The 23,245-nt window shown below is 36.8% G+C and overlaps 2 protein-coding genes across 2 annotated transcripts; one reads left to right on the top strand and one right to left on the bottom strand.

Moving 5' to 3' along the window:
- Positions 12,791 to 14,636, top strand: LOC109233117 (translationally-controlled tumor protein homolog). Its single transcript, XM_019398888.1, has 3 exons — positions 12,791 to 12,927; positions 13,791 to 13,864; positions 13,989 to 14,636. The coding sequence occupies exons 1-3, from the start codon at positions 12,900 to 12,902 to the stop codon at positions 14,391 to 14,393; spliced, it is 507 nt and encodes a 168-aa protein (XP_019254433.1). The 5' UTR covers positions 12,791 to 12,899; the 3' UTR covers positions 14,394 to 14,636.
- On the bottom strand, positions 15,744 to 19,966 carry LOC109233116 (DEAD-box ATP-dependent RNA helicase 52B-like). The gene is made up of 6 exons (XM_019398887.1): positions 19,256 to 19,966; positions 19,052 to 19,135; positions 17,890 to 18,132; positions 17,437 to 17,604; positions 17,221 to 17,334; positions 15,744 to 16,647 (listed from the first exon to the last, which is right to left on the bottom strand). The coding sequence occupies exons 1-6, from the start codon at positions 19,727 to 19,729 to the stop codon at positions 16,069 to 16,071; spliced, it is 1,662 nt and encodes a 553-aa protein (XP_019254432.1). The 5' UTR covers positions 19,730 to 19,966; the 3' UTR covers positions 15,744 to 16,068.

Genomic DNA, 23,245 nt, shown 5'->3' with positions numbered 1-23,245 from the left:
TCTGGCCTGATAGAGCCGCTCCGCGGCTATACTCCGGACCTATATGCAAAAGGTTTTCATCCTACTGTACAGTGCATGTACCACTCTAATGTCCGAGGGCATAGCATCAAAGATTGTCGTGCTTTGAAAAGGGAAATAGAAAGAATGATTCAAGAAGGGATAATTGTAATCAAGGACAGTGACAGGGGGTATGCGAATCCCCTTGGGAACTTGCTGACTGGAGTTAATGATATTGAAGTTGGTAATGGTCTAGATAATATTAATGTGGAACTCAGTGGATAAGATGCCAAGCTTGGTAATTGGAAAGGCGCTCCTTTCTTGGCTAGCTGGGGATGAGTCTTGGTGGTTCATTTTGTTATCATTTTTATTGTCCGGTTTATTTCAGGGTTGTAATCCGGATATTGTCTTGTGACTCAAACCCTTCTATCCTTTTATTTTGTCTAGTTCCTTTAGTCGTAGTAACTTATTTAGTGTTATCTAGGTTTGTTCCAGGGTTGTAACCTAGTTTATTTTGCTTGTTTTGTTGTTCAAACCCTTTCACCGTCTGTCCAATGCAATTTTCTATTTTCTGTTATTTCTAGTAATTATTTTTGTTTAGTTCTCTTTTCCTTTTATAGTTCTTTTCATGCTGGCTCTAGTGACATGACATGCACCCATAATTTAGGCCTGGTCTTAAAAGTTAGTTTAATCATGAAGCAATGAAATAATTTTGAAGATGATAGGGACATTTGAGGGAAATAAGTACAGATTTGGACATTTTGAGATCATTTAAAGCCCGAACTGTATGAAACTGGGGCAGATAATTTGGGAAGTTAATAGGATGACAAGAATTTGTTAAAGGAGAGTGCATCCCAAACAATTTGAAGCGAGCAGTTTTAAGTTCAAGCGCACCTCAATTTACAAGATAAAGTCAAGAGAGTTTACTCCGAATTGATGGAGGATATCCATTGTGAAGAGGGAATCACCCAACTAGAGTTTTGTACTTGACAACGGAAGGCATATCAGTGATATCAATGCCGAAGCCGCAAAAGAAATATTGTGCATGATCTTCAATTTTCATCCTCAAGTTGCATGTGTTGTACTTGGCATTTTCAGATAGGGGTGTGCATTCGCTTTATCGATTCGATTTTGACCTTTATCGATAATTATTATCGATATCGATTTGTACATCTGCTTATCGTTATCGTTTTAATAAGGTTTCGATTTTTTCGATTTCGATTTACCGATTTTTGGGGCTTATCGATTCGGTTATCGATTACACCAATAAGAAAATTTGCGGGATTCCACGGAAAGTATATCACTATAAACACGCCTAGCTAATATGGACAAAAAGAAGCTAAAATAATACGAACACCATTTATAACATAAAAATTGTGTCAACAAGCACATGCAACGAAACTAAAGTAAGGGATCAAATGTATGTCACCAACACTCCAACGGTATTAAAAAAAAACATCATCACGGCTAATTTTGTTTTCCATTAATTTGAACTTCATTCCCTTGAGCTTTAAATATGATCATTCCTTAAATGTGGTAGATGAAATAATAGGGTTAGGGACTTAGGGTAAAGGAAAGGGTATTATAGAACAAGGGTAAAAAAAATTGTCTTTTTAGTATATCTTATCAGTTTATCAATAAACCGATAACCGAAGAGGACAAAATCGAAATCGAAATCGATAACTCGATAAGGAAAATTTCGAAATCGAAATCGATAAACCGATAACCGATAATCAATTCGATTTATCGACAAACCGATTCGAATGCACACCTCTATTTTCAGAGATTGGGAGGCCCTCTTTCAGCTACCCAAACACTTTATACCCTTGGATACCCTTTGAGCCTGTGCTGATTTCTTTTACCTCCCCTCTTTTGGAATCAAGTTAGAGTCATACGAAAATAAAAATAAGTTCATGTCCCCATAGGTTTTTTTAGAGAGTTCATTCCAAAAGGGAAATTCAAAAAAAAAAAGAAAAAAGAAAAATAGAGATAAAGAAAAAAAGGGAAAAAGAAAAAAAGAAAAGAAAAAAAAAAGAGAAGGAAAAAGAAAAAAGAAAAAAGAAAAAGGAAAATAGTAACAAAAAGTAGTCTTTTGAACTACGTTCAACCTGATTCTTGTCACCACAAGATACGTAGGCAGCCTTAAGGTTCGGTCGCACCAAATGAAATATTTCATAATCCCACGAAGTCGAGAGTGGGGCAGTCTTTCTTAGAAATTCCATCTCAGAAAAAAAGGAAAAAAAAAATCAAGTTCCCTTGTTTTAGAAATTGGGGCAATATTTTTAGAATGGATTCCAAAAGTTGTAAATAAATTAACCCCACTGTCTTAGTTATTTTGAGCCTTTATGATATCCTTTCTTTCTAACCCTGTCCAAAAGCCACATTACAGTCCAAAAAAGACCTCCCAGGTAATCTTTGAGAGTGCCGAGCTAGACATGCCAGGAGCATGTGACGTTTTTACTGTGATCAACGCCTTGTCATCTACAGAATCAGAGGAAATAAAAAGAAAAAGAACAAAATGAGAGAGTCTTATCGGTGAAAACCTTCACAGGCACCATAAGGCGACGGTAAGTTGAGAGAGAGAACAAAATGAGAGAGGCTTGATGGTGAAAATCCTTCGGGCACTACAAGTCGAATAAGGACCGTGAATCAGGTAGGATAATCGGAGCATTGAAGCGCAGTTTCACGACTCAGAGGTACAACAAGAGTTGAACATTAGACTTGCTTGACAAATTAGGCCACTTAATCCAAAGGTGCATGTCATGGTCATTAGAGTTGGTATCCACATCTGATAAGTTTCTACTTTGTATTTTTCTTGTTAGGTATCATCTCTTTCCATTGTCCCTTACTCTGTTCCTTTTGTTTTGTTTACTTCCTCTTCTCGAGTCTGTTTGGTCAGAACAAGTGAGAAATGACTTCAAAATTTGCTACCAGCTTTCCAATTGCACAAAACGGAATCTGGCTAGCACATCAAAGTGGCATAAGTCAGGAAAGAACAGTATGCTCACTGAGTTGGTAACAATCAACGTGCTTTGAGATTCATGTGAAATGCAAAGGTTCGGTATATGTCAATTCATGAGCACAATGCAACAGATAAAGGGTATTGGGTTTGAATGGATCAGAGGTATTTTCTGTGATAACGTTGACAGAGAAAGTGGTTAGTCGATAAACAAGCAAGGTCTTCCGAGTTGAAATCAAATTTATCATGGGAAGTGAAGGAGCAATCGCCCTCAAAGTCAAGGCCACAAACCAACTACCATGTTTGAACTCACAAGTTTTCTTTTTTTGAAATAGGGACGAAGACTATGTCCAAATCAAAGCTTGAAAGCTTGAATTTTTCAAGTGTCGTGCCCATATTTTGTCAGCACAAAGGCTGTTTGAGGAGGGTTTACTTGCTAGGCATTCCCCTAGTTAAGAAGGTTTTACCTCCTACACATTTTCCCTAGTCGAGAAGAACCGTACCTCCCAGGCATTCTCCCTAGTCATAAGAGTTTTTAGCTTTCCTCAAGTTCAGGGCCCTCCTGGATAATGGGATTTAAGTTCAAGTTTTCAGGACCCTCCTGGATAATGAGATTTAATTACAAGTTTTTAGGACCCTCCTGGATAATGGGATGTAGTTTTAAGTTGTCAGGACCCTCCTGGATAATGGGATTTAGTTTTAAGTTTTTAAGACCCTCATAGATAATGAGATTTAGCGTAAGTTTTACCTTTAGGAAATAGAATTTAGCTTTCAAGTTTTCACTCTTAAGATGAGTTTTAATTCTAGTTTTCAGGACCCTCCTGGATAATGGGATTTAATTTCAAGTTTTCAGGACCCTCCTGGATAATGGGATGTAGTTTTAAGTCGTCAGGACCCTCCTGGATAATGGGATTTAGTTTTAAGTTTTTAGGACCCTCATAGATAATGAGATTTAGCGTAAGTTTTACCTTTAGGAAATAGAATTTAGCTTTCAAGTTTCCACTCTTAAGATGAGATTTAATTTTAGCTTTCAGGGCCCTCCTGGATAATGGGATTTAGCTTTTAAATTCTTAGAGCTCTTTTGGATAACATGATTCCATTAACACTCATAGATGTTCCCGGTACCAAACTGGGGCAGAAAAGTTTTTTTTGTTTTGTCTGTTTTGTTGTAATGGCAGGCGCCCACCTAGAGAACAAGGGAATCCATTCAAGTTTAAGTTGCAGGTGCCCAACAAGGGAATTTATTTCAAATTTTAAGTCAGCATCAGGCGTCCACCTGGAGGACAAGGGAATTTATTTCAAATTTTAAGTCGGCATCAGGCGCTCACCTGGAGAACAAGGGAATTCATTTCAAGTCCAAGCATCAAGCGCCCACCTGGAAAACAAGGGAATTCATTTCAAGTTTAAGCATCAGGCGCCCACCTGAAGTCACGAGCACGATGTGTCCGGTTTTGATCCGTAGAAGCCGCGGAAGAATGAACTAGCACCTGCAGCTAGCAAGCGTCAAGGTTCAAATCTAAAGTCTGCATGAAGGACAAATCAAGACTCAAGATCAAGCTTCAGAAGACTTATAGATAGGAATCTTGTAACTCATAGTTGACAGGCTTAGTTAGTCTTGTTCATTTTTTGATTTTGATGTAATAACAGGACCGCGGACCGGAACCTCGACGGAACGGCACCTCAATCGGCTCTCCACCTCGCTATACTCCATCACTGTTCCTATTTCTAAACTACACGTGGCCTGATCCCTTTATAGCCAAGGATATGTAGGCAGCTCAGATACCAAGGCTCGGTCACATTCTCCGTTCATTTAGCTTTTGGTCTCTCTAAATAAGGGTCGGGTCAAAAAACCTGTCTTGTCGTTCTTTGTCAGAAAATACTTCGTATTTCCAGTCAGAGGGGCAACTGTAGACATGTGATTTTTTACCCTCCCCAAGATTTTATATATTTTAGCATTTAAATATTTAGTTTAGGCTTAATATTTAAATATTTAGTTTAGGCTTAATATCGCTATTCCATTTAGTTTTGACTCTTTTACTTTATTTTGTCACAAAAACAAAAATTACAAAAATATTTTCTTTTATTTATCTAATTGATATAAAATAGATTCACTTTAATTTTTAATTTTACTTTAATTAATTAGAAATGGTTTCACAATTTTGTAGGTGTTATTTTAGGAGTTAATATTTTTAGTCTAGTAGAGTTAAAGGGCCACTTTTTAAAGGTAAATTTGGCCAAAACTTGGCCCAAGGATCTAGCCCATAATTCCCAAGCCCATTATTCCTAAGTCCATACTCCCCTAACCTAAAATTAGACCTGACGCCTAGGACCTAAGGAGAGCATCAGCCGTTTCTGATCTTGAGGAACAACCCTCATATCATCTTCTTCACCAAAACAAAAACCTAGAGCATTCAGGACCTTTTCTTCTTCATTAGAAAAACCTAGCGACACCCCCCCCCCTCCCGACGTTCTTATGCTTCAACTCGCAGAATGCCGGCCACTCCCTCTCTCTCATAAAAGCCAGCCATCGTCGCCAGCCAACGCCCCCTTCCTCTTGACCCCTGAAACTATTCACCCCTACACCAAGAACCATCCGCTACTAGCCTTCCACCCACAAACGACCTCAAGCCGCCATTCGTCGCACCAGCCCTACACACCACCGCAGCAGAACCGGCGAACACACACAAGATCCAGCCACCGCACCACCCCAAAACTCCCCTTCGCCGCCGGACAGAGAAGGAACGAACACCATAGCCATCCATCACTGCTTCTGCTTCTGATTCTTCCCATTAACAAAGCTCGCCGGAAACCAGCACCCAACGACCACACTCCACCTTCTTCTCACTCCCTTCTTCTCAAGCCGCTTCTCGTTTTAATCGCTGAAGTAGTGTTCTTGGGAATGACTGTCTCAGGTTGGTGTGGCTTCGTTTGTGTGTGCTTTCGTCGAAAAATGCTTTTTCAACGATTTGCTATGCTCTACTGCCCCGTTTATCATTTTCTGGCTATGCTGTGCTTTGGTTGAGTTTTTCAGCGATTTGCATCTTCTTGTTCTGTTCCCGTCGTTCTTTTTGAGAAATAATGTCCTTTGCTCCTTTGATACCATCTTCAGTCATCGATTGGCGTTTTAATTTCGGGCGAGTTTCGAGTTCGTCGAAAGTCATAGTTCGAGGTTTCCGGCGAGGTTTTCCGGTTTAGATCCTGTTCGTTCCGTTACATGGCATTTTCAAAATGTGAAACAATCAATTTTCAGTATTGAGGTTCATTTCTCACCTTGTTATCTATTTAAAATTTATTTGCATATTCTTGCTAATAGCTTTAGATGATCGTGAATGCAATATGATTATTTTGTTTATCTCACTATCGATCTAGAATCTATTTAAAAGGGTTTATCAGTTTATATTTTTTGGCTCGTAATTCTGTCCGTGGATAGTCATCTAAATCACAGTTCATGGAATCAGTGGTAATAAATATGGTTTAAGTTTAATTAGTTAGTTTGATTTTATACTAAGCAAAGTCGTTTTAGGCTAAAGTTTGTCATAGATTATCTGAGTAGCCTTAAGGATTGGTTATCTTTTCTAGGATGTTTGTTAAAATGAAGTTATGTGCGGGTTGGAAGTATTTCTATCATCATGATTACGGGTACGGTTCTCGTGATGTAGTTATGATTTTCAAATCCGGGGGGTACATTTGTGTGGCCCGGCCATAACTTCTAATAATGCTAATAAATTAAACATGTTGTAGATCGTGGGTACGGTTCCCGTGATACGATTCGCAATGTGTATCAAACAAATAAGTGTATAACAATTGTGATTTATTAAAAGTGGTTAGAAAGTTAAAAAAATGCACGTAGGCTTAAAATGTGTAATTAATCAAATAATTAGGCCAATAATAATAGTTGAGCGACCGTGCTAAAACCACGAACCCGAGAATGCCTAACACCTTCTCCCGGGTTAACAGAATTCCTTACCCGGATTTCTATATTTTGCGGACTGTAAAACAGAGTCAAACATCCTCGATTCGGGATTTTAAACCGGTGACTTGGGACACCATAAATTATCCCAAGTGGCGACTCTGAATTTGAATAAATAATCCCGTTTCGATTATTATCACTTTAATTGGAAATACTCCCATATACCCTTTCGGGGTAGAAAAAGGAGGTGTGACAGGATCAACCCATAGTTTCGTAGATCCCATGATAGTGAAGTCCAGTTCATGTGGGGTGGAAGAATAGGGCTGACCCATGAAGGTTAAGGTGGCCAATGGCCAATATCTCAAATGCGAACATGTGTGCAGGAAATTAGAATGGAAAATGCAAGACAAGAAATTCATCTTTGACATTGGATTTTGAAAAGTAGGGGGTTGTGACATTGTTCTGGGAATGGATTGGGTCGACACTGTTGCACCAATAGTGTTGCACACAAAGACATTGAGTGTCTTGTTCATTTACAAGTCAGAAATAATTACATAAGGGGTTGTCCAGATGAAGGGAAAGTTTCTAAGGTGGATACTAAAGTCATTGCCAAATTACTCGACAAAGGACAATCTAACTTTGCAACTCAAATGTTCTTGATGAACTTAACAAAGAAGGATCAGGTGATTCCCCAAGAAGTGAGCAAGTCGTTGGGCCAGTTCGAGGGCTTGTTCCAAGAGCCTAAAAGTTTGCCTCCTAGTCGTAATTGTGACCATGCCATAGAGCTGGTTCCAGGAGCTGAGCCCATAAATTTGAGGCCTTATCGATACTCGTTTGAGTAGAAGAATGCCACTGAAGAGATCATAGCGGAAATGTTGAAGGCCCAGTTGCCAAAAATATTTCACAATTTGCCTCACCTGTCCTTTTGGTTAAAAAGAAAGATTCTAGTTGGCGTATGTGCGTGGATTATCGCAAGTTGAATGAGGCTACTATTAAGAATAAATATACCATACCAGTTGTTGAAGACATATTTGATGAGCTACATAGATCAAGAATTTACATTAAGTTAGATTTTAGGTCTGGTTATCATCAAGTTCGTATGAAGAAAGGGGACGAATACAAAATAGTTTTTCGCACACATCATGGGCTATGGGAATTTAAAGCCATGCATTTTCGGATGACGAATGCCCCAGCCATTGTTCAGGCACTTATGAAACAGATCTTTGGGCCTTATTTGAGGCAATTTGTGCTTGTATTTTTTGATGACATTCTTTTTTACAGCGGGTCAATGGCAGAATATCTGAAGCATTTACAAATGGTGTTCGAGTTGTTGAAAGCAAACCAACTGTTGATCAAGAAGTCTACATGCAGTTTAGGCCAAGACAAAGTTGAATATCTGGGCCATGTCATTTCGAAACATGGGGTGAGTATTAATGAGTCTAAAATCAAGGTTATGCTAGATTGGACCCAGCCCAAATTAGTCAAGGAGCTGAGGGGATTCTTGGGCCTCACAGGCTACTATAGAAGGTTTATCAGAAACTTTGCTATAGTTGGTAAGCCCTTGACGAGCCTATTAAAAAGGGAAAATTTCAGCTGGTCCATGAAAGTAACCCAAGCCTTTGAAGAGCTTAAGCAAGCCATGGTCCAAGCCCCAGTATTAGCCCTGCCAAATATGCAATACCTTTCATTGTGGAAGTAGATGCTAGTGGGAAGGGAATAGGGGCAGTTTTAATGCAAAATGGGAGGCGCATTGCCTTTATCAGTCAAGCGCTAAGCTCAAGACATGGGCCTTTCAATATATGAAAAGAGCTAATTGCACTATTGTATGTTGTGGATAAGTGGCAACATTATCTACAACCTAATCATTTTATCATCAATACAAACCATTTTAGCCTTAAATTCCTAAAAAATCATAAGTTGACCAACTTATTGCAGCACAAAGGAGTCACTAAGATATTGGGTTTGAGCTATGAGATTCATTATCGAAAGGGGGATGAAAATGTAGGCCTAGATGCACTCTCAAGAAAGTATGATGAGGGTGATTGTGCCGGACTCACAGTTGTTCAACCGAAATGTGCTGAAGACGTTTTAGAAAGTTATCAAAATGATGCACTTGTTCAAGACATTTTCACTCAGTTATCTGTGGATCCTAATGTAGTTCCAGGGGTGCAGATCCAAGATGGTATTCTCAGGCAAAATGGAAGAGTTTGGGTGAGAAATCATGGTGAGCTCAGGCAAAAGTTAATTAAGGAGATGCATTCATCACCCTGGGAAGGTCACTCTGGTATATATACTACACAATAGAGGCTAACTTATTCTATTGGCCTACTTTATTACAGGATGTCAAGAAACATATCAAGGAATGTGAGTCCTGCCAGAGAAATAAGGGGGAGAGTGTTGCTTACCTTGGCCTTCTCCAACCACTACCAATACCTTCGCGATTTTTGGAACATGTTGCAATGGACTTCATCAGCGGATTGCCTAAATCTAATGGTAAACATTCAATACTTGTAGTAATGATAGATACACAAAGTTTGCTCATTTCTTTGCCCTTGCTCATCCCTACACAGCTAGTCAGGTCTCTCAAGTGTTCTTAGATAATATATACAAGTTACATGGAATGCCAAACTTAATAGTTTCAGACAAGGATCCAATTTTTGTTAGCACTTTCTGGAATGAGCTATTCAAGGGGTTACATGTATAGCTAAAACCAAGTACTGCTTATCATCCGCAAACGGATGGGCAATCAGAAAGGTTAAACCGATGCCTGGAGACACACTTAGATGCATGACGGGTCATAAACCTTTTGAGTGAAAAAAATGGTTCGCACTAGCTAAATTTTGGTACAATTCGAATTTTCACTCAGCAATTGGTATGACGCCCTTCAAGGCTCTATATGGGTATGATCCTCCCCAACCCACATTCGAGCTGGTGGCCCAAACAAACTTGAATCTGTAGACTTGGTCTTAAGAGAAAGGAAATTAATGTCCAAGGTCCTCCATGATAACCTCACAAAGGCACAAGCAAGGATGAAGAATTATGTTGATGGAAGAAGAAAAGAGAGAAATTTTACTGTAAGGGATTGGGTGTTCTTGAAATTACAGCCTTATCGACAAACCTCCGTGGCAGTGAGGAAAAATTTGAAGCTCTCAGCTCGCTATTTCGGCTCTTATGTAGTAATCAGAAAGATTGGTTCAGTTGCCTAGAAACTCCGATTGCCATTGGGAAGGAAGATACACCTTGTTTTCCACGTTTCGCAATTGAAAAAGAAAATTGGGGAGAAGGCTTTTGCCATACAAGATCAGCCTTTTTGCACTAATGATGGCCAGATTCAAACTGAGCCATTGAAGATCCTAGAAATAAGGATGGTCAAAAAGAAGAACAAGACAGTGGTAGAAGTGTTGGTGCAATGGGCAAATTTGGCCCCCGAAGAAGCTACATGGGAGGAATACGGTTTTGTGAAGAGTCAATTTTCTAATTTTGAACCTTGAATTATATCAAGGTTCCTTATGGGGGATGAAGTATAGCAGTCATCGCTGATGAGCAGTCATATCAAGGAGTTATTAATTAAGTCCATCTAGTTTAGTTATTTCTATTCTAGTCCAATAGTATTTACTTTTTCAATTAAGCCCTCTTAGGTTCTAGGAGCAGGACATGTGTCATTTTGTTAATTGGTTTGTTACACAAAACCAGTTGTCCCTTTCTTGTTTCGTTAGGCATATATTGCCAGTCCTTGTATTCAGCAAGGTATCTAGATATGACAAAATTGACATTTTAATTCTTTTTCCTTCTTTTATTATTTTATTGTCTTTCTCTTTAATTTTCATAGTAGCAGACTGCTACATTAACCAAGTTTAAATAAATCTTTGGGAATCCACAAATTTTTTTGTTGTGTAAAATAATTTACATAATTTATACAGATCATTGTAAGCCCGTAAATCCCCCCTTTTTTCTTACTAAGTCGGTGACCACAGAGAAATCGAGTAACAATAATTTATTTATTTTCAAATCAAATTTGATTAACTCATTTATCAAGTCCCAACGCATAAAAACAATCTCAACGCCTACACAGTTGAAACAAACTTGTTTGAAAGTTAAATTGGTTTATATTCCAAAATAAAGAGTTATCGCACGAAGTAATTTTATGGAGCCAGTAACTAGGAACAAGCAACGCAAGCTCTGATACCAATATTAAAATAAATTGCGGGGCGAGAACAACAAATTGTTTACCTTTTAATGCAACGGAAGTTGTGGTACTTGCCACCAAAAGAGTTGCCCAAGTCGAACTTCGATCACTAGAAAACGATGTTTAATCCACGAACTAAATGTCTTTCATTGTGTGTTTTTCGAAGAACAAGAGAATTTTCTCTCCTTTCTAAAGTAGCTAAAGGAAGAAGTTGAGAAGAGAAGAAAGCGATCAATTTTTTTTAATCAAATATGATCTTCCTTTAATAGAAACTACCCTACGATTTCTTTTTAACTTCTCTTCAGGGAAGTTATCTTTTAACTCACTATTATCTTCCCTAATCGGAATGGGTTAGCCCATATGGGCGACCCAAAAAAAAGCTAACAAGATGGAATAACTCAACAAAGATGGATTTCTAGAACAATTAGATAGAATTCCATATACTTTCTTGGTATGGATTTTTTTTTAAAGGAAGACTTGTTAGAAAATAATTTTATATTTTACTAGTTTTATTTTCTAATCACTAGTATAAATATTTATTATAAAAAGTACTTTTTAAGCTCATACCTAACCTTCTTATATTCACATGAGTTGGTTAAAAAATTAAACCCATTATTAAAGTTTTTATTAGTTAATTTAAGTAGCAATATTATTTAGAGGATACATATTATTTTTTACAATATTTCTTACCAATTTATAATTATTTAATATATATAATTTATCTATATGTTAATCTAAAATATATTTTTATTTAATGATGTAATAGAACTTGTCCAATCAAATACAAAAGTTAAAATTACATTAAAATTACTGTATTGTATAATTATTAGAGCATGGAACCACCAAAGGATGTGGTGCACATTGATCCTCCCTTAATCAGAGGTCTCGAGTTCGAGCCCTAAGTATGAAAAAATCCTTGGTAGAGAGCACTTTCCCCGAATGGGACCCTACGCGGTGCGAATTAAATATAGCCGGGCCCCAATGCAGGTACCGGACACCATGTAGGAACTAAACAAAAAAATAGAGCATGTAATACATAACCAAGTAATTACCCATAGCTTAAAAAAAGCACAAGTTTGTGGGACCCACGGTATAACCAGTTTTCCGACTGGTCAATCAAAAATAGCCAGCGTTTACAAAGTCAATAAAAAATAGCCACTATTTTGCTGCAATAGAGACCGGTCCAGCATAATATACTGGAGTTCGGTGCACTTGTGTATGAACTCCAGCATATTATGCTGGACCGGTATACTTTGCTGGCTCCAGTATAATATACTGGAGACTGGAGCATCGGTGCTCCAAACTCCAGTATATTATACTGGACCAATATACTTGTTGGAACTCCAGTATATTATGCTGGAGTTCTAGTGTACTTATGTTGGAACTCCATCATATTATGCTGGAGTTCCAGCATACTATCCTGGAACTCCAGTATAATATGCTGGAGTTCAATTATACTTATGCTGGAACTACAGCATAATATACTGGCGTATTTTCCGGATTTTGAACAGTGTTCTCGCTTAATTTTATCTTTACATGAAAAATGGCTAAATTTCAATTACTTTTAAAACTGGACTATTTTTGATTGACCAGTCCGAAAACTAGCTATACCGTAAAATTTTGGCACAAAAGGGCGACAAAGCAATTCCCCAATCCCGAGAGGACTATAATTGTCATTTCGTAAGCCAAGTTGGTTTACCCTAACCCCGTAAAGGCGCTCCACTATAAAAAATCACGATGCAGCCACTTCGGGAACCCTCTTTGGCCTCTCTGTTTTCTCCTCCTCTTGTGCGTTTTTGTTAAGCAAGTTCTTCAGAGGGAGAAACAGAGAAAAATTCTCTACGATAATGTTGGTTTATCAGGATCTTCTCTCCGGTATTTTTCTATCCTTCCCTTTGTTAAATTTTTTATTTGGGATGTAAATTGCTCGCTGTTTTTAGCATGGGCTGTTTAAATCCTTGCCTGTGTGATGATTCTGTAGTTCGTTTTGGATCGTTGTTGCTATGTGCTTGATTCCTTATAAATAGTTATTGGTGAAAAGTCCTGTTCTTGTATGGATCTACTTTTACAAGTTGGATTAGCTCTGTATTTTTCGGCAACCATGTTTTTTTTATTAATGCGGCTTGGACGAGGATCTGTTTTTGTATTATGTTAGGAAGGTCATACTAGGTTATGGTTTAACCTAATAATTTTAATTCGCTAAACTATTCAATTTTGGAACTTTGATATTGTTGCCGTATTAGTTTACTCAATCATTATTAGATTTGTTTTTCTATACTATTATAATGTATTATATATACATTAGATATAACACCAAACTTTTCAAAAACTGTCGTTTTTTAAACGGAGGGAGTATCATTTAGAACTCTTGTAATGCATGTCTCAATTTAAGTCATCCGCTTCCCGTGAATTCGGCCTGATACAGTTGCGCCTTCAAAGTCCCATTGCTTGGGCCTCTGATGTCGTGTAGAATTGTAGTACTCCTTTGTAGATGAATCTGATATCTCTTTCTGACCTCACCAGTCACTTGTTGTAGCTTATTTTATTTTTTGGTGCTTGAGACAGTTTTTTCTTTGGATCTGCAGCTATTTCTTCCCTGTTCCCTTCACTATGAACAGATACTTCTTTGTTAATTTTTGGTTTTGTTGAAGATCTCACTTTTGTGCTTTGAGTCCTTTCTGGTGTCCCCTGTTAATTGTGGGATGTAGTGTTGCTAAATAAATGCTCCAATATTGCAGGTGATGAGCTCCTTTCGGATTCATTTCCCTACACTGAACTTGAGAATGGAGTGCTTTGGGAAGTACAAGGGAAGGTAGGATTCTTTAACTTCATTTGCCACTACGCGTTTTGTCTTCTTAACACGCATGCATTTTACAAACTGTCTATTGTATAAGAAATGTTGTGATGTTCTTTTTGTTTCTTTTTTTGCATTTCAGTGGGTTGTTCAGGGAGCTGTTGATGTGAACATCGGGGCGAATCCATCGGCTGAAGGTGCAGATGAAGACGAAGGTGTTGACGATCAAGCCATCAAGGTTGTTGATATTGTTGACACTTTCAGGCTTCAGGAGCAACCTTCTTTTGACAAGAAGCAGTTTGTTGCCTACATGAAGAAATATATCAAGAACCTAACTCCCAAGTTAGCCGCAGAGCAGGAAGAAGTTTTTAAGAACAACATTCAAGGAGCAACCAAGTACCTTTTGTCAAAGCTCAGTGACCTTCAATTCTTTGTTGGTGAGAGCATGGCTGATGATACTGGAATGGTGTTTGCATACTACAAGGATGGCGCCACTGATCCTACCTTTTTGTACCTCGCACATGGACTCAAGGAGGTCAAGTGTTAAAAAGAGTAGGAGCTTGACCGGTTATGTGTTCCTAGTTTTGATGCATTTTTTACCATTAAATCAGTTGTCTGAAGTTAAAAATTGTACTGCAAACTTATATAGCAGCTTCGATATTTGTGTGCTTTATATGGATTGATTGAAGAATCAACACATATACCTAAGATGGTAGCAAATTTCTTTTTGATTTGTTGCTTTAGTGACTGTTGGATGTTCTTGTTGTTATGTACTAGCAATTTTGCATTATTCCGAGGTCTTGAAATTGTTTTTGTCCTAAAGAATTTCAAATATAATATGTATGAAGTGTAAAATTATGAACCAAGACTTTTAGCTGTAGCTCAAGTTCCATTATTACTTGAGGTGGCAGGCAATTGGTAAGGTTTCCGATTATATTGATCCTTAATTAGTCTTAGGTACTATTACAAATGGTTGAAGGGTGCAAAAGCGGGATTGTGTCATGGTTTATTTATCTCCAAATGTGCCCAAGACACACTCTCCTTCCAAAGTGGGTGCAAAAAGATAGTTACCCTCGTACCTTGAGCACCTGAACATCCTCGACTAAGTGTAAATAATAAAAGTCCGAATATTTCATGAAGACGAACACTAAACTCAGGCACTAAGCATTAAAAAAAGAAGCCACATTTGAAACTTGACGTGGCTTGTACGAGTTGTGATGGTCTAGCAGGTTGTGGCACCTCGCCCGTCATGCTAAATGTCACTGTTTTCCAGCATAGGGAAGATAAAACTGATGTTTAGGTTGATCAAAAGGCTGGGACTGGATTTTTTTTTTTTTGGCCCCATCTGCCTCTTATATGCAAGTGGGAGAACTTTTTGATTCATAATTTAATTCTTGAATGTTTCCTAGACATTTTTGGAATTTCCGTGGAGTAGGAAATCTGCAATATCTGAGGTATTCATAATAAATTAAAGCAGATCAATTCTCATGTTCTATAATTTGCCATTGAACTGCTGTTTCTCAGTTTCAAAAAAAAGTGACCAACTTCTGCTTGTTTGGAGCTATTGTCCACTCACTGCTTAGGTCCCTGCAACAAGTTTTTGCTACCAGAAAAAGTTGCCTGGATTAGAGCATAATAATCTTGCAACTTTTTAAGCAAAATTTTCTGCAAAATGAAGAGGTTCCTTGAGAAAAAAGAGGCACTCTTTTTGTATAATTTTACTGCGAATAAATTCAAAGGACTTCTTGGACTTTCTTTCAATTTGCCACAAAAGTACTAGTACATATCAGGAGCTACTATATATATATATATATATATATATATATATATATATATATATATATATATGAACATGACATAACCAGATATAACATTGGACAACAGCTTTACAAGCAGCTAAGAAATTATGGCCCATGACATAACCAGATATAACAGGAATATCGTTTGAAATACATAACATAATTCATCCAGCAAAGGACCTTAAATATATCTATGGAGCCAAAAGCATTAGATGATCCCAAAATTATAAGTCAGACAGATCAATTCGAGAAAGTATATGTATCACCATTCTGCCTCTATGAATCTGAAGTCAACATGAACATCTACAATGTCCTTCAATTAGTAGTCAACTAGCAAAAGCTTAATTAGTACTTAGTAGTCAACTAGCAAAAGCTTACTACCACAACTGTCACAATATTTGCGGGGCTATACAACCTGAATTTTCAATCCCAGCCAGTAGCAGTAACAGGTGCATAATCAACACTGTAACTGTATGAAGCAGCAGGAAAGGAGTCCGTTTCAGAAGGACCATAACAACCCGCTGCAAAAGGAGCACCGTAGGTGAAAGCACTAGCAGACACAGCATAATTAGTAGCATCTTCTGCATCAACAAACTGGCTAGAGTAGTTTCCACTACCACTATGGAAGGAAGCACTCCTGTAATCATAGCCCCCGAACTTACTTCCAACATAGCGACTTGTTCTAGCACCATCACTGCTGTAACATGTTTCAGCATATTCACTCAGCCAATTAGGAATTTCTTGATTTGCCCCCTGCATCAATTCAACAAGATCCTTTGCCAAAGGTACATTCTTGTCATTGAAAAATGCAGTTGCCAGTCCAGATTTACCAGCACGACCTGTTCGTCCAATTCTGTGTACATAGTCATCTATGTTCCTTGGCAAGTCAAAATTTATGACATGAGCAACATTTGGAACATCCAGACCGCGAGCAGCTACATCAGTTGCAACTAAAACAGGAGTTTGTCCACTTTTAAATGATTTTAGCGCTCGTTCTCTCTCCTTCAACATCATGTGAGAAGAGCATTAAAATTTTGCATACCATCAACAAACGTAATCAGTTTAATGCAAGAGTTACCAAGTAACAGAACCAAGATTGTATAATTAAGTAGAAATTTGCCTATTAGCATGTCTTTTATTCACAATCCCCATTTTTTCTTAAACTGAAAAAAGAAACATGAAATTATCTATTTAGATCAGCTTAACCAACTTTACATGAACCCGAACCATCATACTGCAGTGTAACATGTTTAGATATCACAGATGAACACGCATACAAATACATCTTCCTACATCTGAGAATAGAATCTTAAATTATGACAACATAATGCAGCAAAAGTATGAACCATCCAGGTTTATCAACATTTAATACCATAAGTAGTAGCCAATTAGCAAACAGAGTTACTAAAAAGTTGGAGTAAATCAGCAATAGATCAAATGAGTAGGGGCATAACAAGATTTAATATTTTAAAATGCATGCAGTAGGCAGAATGAGCATGGGCTTGATCAGACTCAAACTATTGAAGTGCATGAGCAAGCATTTGTTGAAAGCGGAGAGAAGGAAGAGAGACTAACAAACTGCATTTTATCACCATGAATGGCAATAGACGGGATACCACTCCTGACCAACCAACGCTCTAATGTATCTGCTCCTCTTTTGGTCTCCACAAATATTAGAGTCAAAGCCAGCTGCAACAATGATATAGAGATTTGATCATTTTGCTTATGTTCATGTTCAGAAGCAACTTAATCTTAATACAATCAATACCCTAAATATATAAGACTTCTCACCTTTGCATCCATTTGATTTGAATGTTGAGCATGAAGAAGATTTAGTAAATGATCCTTCTTGTCCGTATCAGGAACAAACTCAACTTTTTGAACTATTAGATCAGTGCTGGACCCAACTTTTCCAGCCGCCAAGAAGATGTAGTTTGAAAGAAAATCCGATGCAAGCCTCTGTATCAGTAAATTGAAAGGTGCAACAGTCACATATTAGTTATTACCTGAGCCAAGTGCTTTAGTTTGTAAAGAAGAGTAACAAACTCAAACCATTCAAGATCATCACACAACTTTGCCAACAAAACCATCATATCATAATATTTGATGATTGGCTCATTGATGACAGTGATGTAATAAATATCTATAAGAAACTAAATAGATTTGTCTGGGGAAAAAACACTACATGCAGGCACCACTTAGTAAATAGTATGTAACACCAGTTTAATTAGGCAATCAGCTAACCTGTATCTCAGTTGGAAATGTTGCACTAAAAAGCATTGTCTGCCTTCTACCAGGTGGGGGCATCTTCATTTTCTGAACAATCTTACGAACTTGGGGCTCAAAGCCCATATCAAGCATCCGATCAGCTTCATCTAAGGCCAAATATTTCACTGCTTGTAAGGAAACTCTGGATTTCTCTATCATGTCCACCAAGCGCCCAGGTGTGGCAACTAAAATGTCAACACCCTTTTCCAGATTGCGTAACTGCAGAAGCAAAGTTATTAGAATCAAGGACTGAGATGCAAAGAACATAGGACTTTAAACTGATCATGCATGCTTTAGCCTAAATGATAAAGAATGAAATAAGCTAAACCTTCTTTTGTTAAGTAATTAAGGATACTAAGTAAGAAATAATGCATCCAGTAAATAAAGCATAGCCAGTTGAAGCAAAGATTGCAGGAAATGGTGAAAGAATTAAGGCCCGAGATTCAATGAGCATATCATTGTAAAACTGGTCCATACTAAAAGCCAAAGATGCAAACAAAATATCCTATTATTTTTTAAGGATGGTAAGTAAACATGAAGGCGTCTAGAAAATACAGGGTGACATAATCAAATTAATTTGCATAGAAACTAAATAAGATACTCTCTGCTAGCAGTAAGATGAAAATAAGAGGAACATGAGAAAATATTACTCCATCCATCTCAAAAAGAATGAATGATAAGGGTCAAACCTCCATCTCAATTCCAACATTAGTTGATTTATTTTCTCAACATAATTAGAAACTATCAACTACATCTTTTTTATGATTACAAATATTTAAAAATTGTTGTAAAAGAAAAGATTGTGCAACTCATGAAATCAGTAGTTTTATACGAAATGAGACAAGGGGCTCATAAAGAGCAATAACTCAGCCAAAGGCATGTAGGAGGATGCAGGCAGCAACTCATGCCTGCCACCAGACATGTACACAGCCTTTTATAATCCTTTTAAACTGATGGAGATCTTGACTAGAGCGCTGCAACAGGCTTTTAGCTATGCATTAGGGTACAAACATATTCTCCACCATACCATTTTCTATAATCTCGACTCTAGCAACAACTGAAGAAGGCACAAAATTACACCCAAAAAGGGGGAAACGAAAAAGCAATAAACAGTAAGGCAAAGCAACAAAAAAAAAACCTGAGGCGTTATGGGTGCTCCTCCATATACAACCACAACCTTCAATCCTGTCAAGTAAGAGAACTTCTTCGCCTCTTCATGTATCTACACATAAAAATAATTATGAAAAAAATAAGAGAGTTAATAGGTTAAAAGTGGCCATAAAACTCACATTTCCCCTAGTATAAATGAAAAAGAGAACGGAGTATGAAAGAGGGAGGGAACCTGACAAGACAACTCTCTAGTAGGAGAGAGTATGAGAGCAAGAGGAAAAGCGCAACCCCCCCTTCCCCTAGTACTAATACTAGCAGTAGTCCTTTTGTCCTTCAAAATCCCACTGATAATGGGAAAGCAAAACGCGGCCGTTTTCCCTGAACCGGTCTGAGCACAAGCCATCACGTCTCTCCCGGCCATTCCGACTGGTATTGCGTATCGCTGAATGGGCGTTGGCTTCGCATACTTGCACCTCCTTATGTTATCATACAAGTCACCAATTTCCGAAAACGACGAGAGTGGCTCCGGAATATCAGCCCCACTAACCTCCACTGGAACATCATCATATGCATTTACATTCAGTTGTTCAACATTTGAACGTGGAGGAAGCGATGGGTTACGCAGGTGAGGAGGGAGGTAAGTGGGTCGAGTAGAACGACTGGAGCGAGTTGACTCGGTATAAGAACCACTCCATGGCATACTCATTTTGGAAAATAACCCTAAAGGACAAAAGCTGGTGAGAAAGAAAGCTAAGGTTTAAAGGTTTTGATAGACCATTACTATTATACTACTAATATGTATCTGAGGAGAGTAAAAAGGATAGCAGTGAATAAAAGAAAGAGGTTTTGGGGATCGTCGTGTGTGTGTATGTGTGTGATGATTGGAGGAGAAGAGAACCAATTAGGTGTGATTTCCTATAGAAGAGAGAGAGGGAGAGGGAGTGAGAATGGAAGACTGGGAAATAGAAGGTTACATGGGGAATAGGGAGAGACTTGCAGTGTATACCATTTTGGTAATTTCATCACCCTTCAAGCGCGTGCAATGCACATCCACGTCCCAACATTATCTTTCCTCATATAAAAACTGATTTTTACTAATGATGATAGGATAAAATTAGGGTTGTTCATGGTTCGGTTTTGATCGGTTTTTCCCTTAAAAGAAATCAAACTAAGTAAGTCGGTATTTCAAATATTAGAACCAAACCAAATCAATTAAGTCGGTTTTTTCTCGATTCGGTTTATGTCGGGTTTTATCGGTTTTTCGGTTTTTTGTTGGTTTTTCTTAAATATAAGACATACACTACCAAACACATATTCCGGCGACCACATTTTCAACGTTAACACTATCAAATCAATTGCCCTTTGAGAATCTATTATTTACCAAGATATATTGATGATAATTGAATCAAATAGTGATGAATAATTTAAGGACTCAATTAAAAATATATTATTTTTAACACGAAATGGATACTTACACTTCACAAAAGAAAACTATCAATCAAACTAGAATGTAAAGGTAAAGAACTCTACTAAAAGTGCAAACTATTAACATTTACCATTAAATTTTTAAAACTTTGTATAAAAATATACATATATATAGGTGTAATAATAAATTTGAAATAGCTACTCCTATAGTCGGTTTGGTTCGTTTTTTTTCTGATTAAAACCAAAACCAAACCAAATTTGATCGGTTTTTAAAATTCAAAATCAAAACCAAACCAAACCAAAAAGTATCGATATTTTTGGTCGGTTTGAATTGATTTTCGATTTGGTTCGATTTTTCGGATTTTTATGAACTCCCCTAGATAAATTTTATGTTAATTCTGTATCTCCGAGCAATTCACCAAGCAGCATGCTATGGTTCTAGGTGTCAATAAACCTACTTGTCAAGGTTACAATGAGTAGGCTAACACTGATTCTTATTGACAAATACTTATAGCCTGTTTGGCCAAGCTTCTTTTTGGTCAAAAGTGCTTTTTTTGGTTGTCAAAAGCACTTTTGGCCAAAATTGAGGTGTTTGGCCAAGCTTTTGAAAGGAAAAAAGTGCTTTTGAGGAGAAGCAGAATCAGAAAAAAGTAGCTTCTCTCCAAAAGCACTTTTTTGAGAAGCACTTTTGAGAAAAATACACTTAGAAGCAGTTTTTTAAAGCTTGGCCAAACACTAATTGCTGCTCAGAATTGTTTTTCAAACTAATTAGCCAAACACAAACTGTTTCTCACCAAAAGTACTTTTGAGAAAAGCACTTTTGAAAAAAAGCACTTCTCAAAATAAGCTGATTTTTGCAGCTTGGCCAAACGGGCTATTACTCAATTTGGTTAATATTCTATTCATGTTAGTTAGTACTAATTTTTATTAGAAGGCATTATTTCCAATATTTATAAATTAAAAAAACAGATTGTATTGTTGTGTTTAATTCCATTTGTGTGAGTTTGCTACGCTGCCGGCCTTAAATTAGGATAAGGGGGAGTGTTGAAATATACTTAGGGGAAATATTTTCCAAATATACTTTAATTAATATATTATATTCTTTTAAACGGTAACACTCGAAATCTTACATTTATCCTTATTCTATGTTATATAAGTCTCTCAAAATATAAATTAAATTTAAATAGCTTTTTATATGTTCATAACGTCCACACATGACTTTAATTAATATACTATTAATTAATTAATATAGTATATTTATCAAATAAAAAACCGGTGAAAATAAAAAAGTGATTAAACAAGATGATAGAAATTTGACCAATTTCGGACCTAATCTTGATTATTAATAATATAGTCATACTTTGGTTTCTCTCCGAGTCTCTCACAAATTATTCAAACTATATAAGACATGAAGTGATTAAAAACACTTCTTTCTTCTTTTATTATTTTTTCCAACAAGGGACAAGCTTCCTCTCCCATAAAGTAACCCATCAATACTAACTAATCTAACAAACTAATTAATAAGTCATATTCTTATCAAAATTACCTATCCACTCACTTATTATATTTTAAGTGTAATACTTGCATGATTTCAATACTATAAGTTATATATATGCAAACACTTTAAAAAATATTACTTGATTGTCTAAGCTTATTAATTTGATGAATGTTCAAATCTTAGGAGTTAATTTTCTGATAACTACTAAATTTTGTATCAACTACACAAGTCTCATGATCTTATGACCCTTAATTTAGCTTAAATTAGATTTTGTTAGTTACATTAAACTATTAAAATAAAATAATATAGAGCTTTCAACTATTTTAAAGCATGCTATATTTTTAAAATGTAAATCTTAGATTCACGAATGCACATTGTTAATAAGATAATTAACTTTCCATCAGCATCAGCATCATCATCAACAACAACAATAATAGCCCAGCGTAATCCCACAAGTAGGGTCTGGTGAAGATAGAATGTACGCAGCCTTACCCCTACACTGGAAGGGTACATATACTGTTTTCGATAGACCCTCGATTAAAGAAGATGGAACAAGGGTTGATAGAATGTAATAGCAAGATAATATATTTAGAAAACTAAATCGAAGATAGCAATAGAGAATATGAAAGCAGTACTGATAGCAAGTAATATCAAGACAATATATTTAGAAAACTAAATCCAAGATAGCAATAGTGTAACGACCCGGCCGGTCATTTTGAGAGCATTAACCCGATCCCTTATTTACTGTTTCCTCTGTTTCATTTTATGTTATGTGACTTGCCAGGAGGATTTGTTTTGTTACACCCCGCAGTATTACGTCGACGTTATACACCATAGTATTGTACGTTGGATTTGTCATAAGATAATTTACATCAGTTCAAGGACAAGATTATTTTGAGGTTATAAGTATTATGCTATTTCAAACAAGTGATAAGTAAATTCGTAAAAGTGAGAGGGTAAGTGAATCGAAGAAAATAAGTTTCGTCAAAGTTTGATTTTGAGATAAAATTTGATCCAAGCTATAATACCCCATATTTATAAACTAGTGCCATACAAGGTACCACATGACCATGATAGTAAGGTGTATAAAGTATGTTAAAAGTGATTAGTATTTTAAGTAAATTAGGATATTACCTAATTATGTTGGAAAGGGTTAATTATTGATTTTAGTGAAAATGTAGAATTTGAAAAATATATTTTGTGAAATATTTAAGTGAGATTTTTGGATAACTATTAGGGGATATCATCCACATGGGATATAGAAACTTGGCAGCAAGTTGACATCTACTCATGTGCTTA

Source organism: Nicotiana attenuata, chromosome 10 (genome assembly GCF_001879085.1).
Source record: "Nicotiana attenuata strain UT chromosome 10, NIATTr2, whole genome shotgun sequence".
Lineage (NCBI taxonomy): Eukaryota > Viridiplantae > Streptophyta > Magnoliopsida > Solanales > Solanaceae > Nicotiana > Nicotiana attenuata.
Note: the sequence above shows the minus strand (reverse complement) of the source record. Positions and strands in the feature narration are given on the sequence as shown.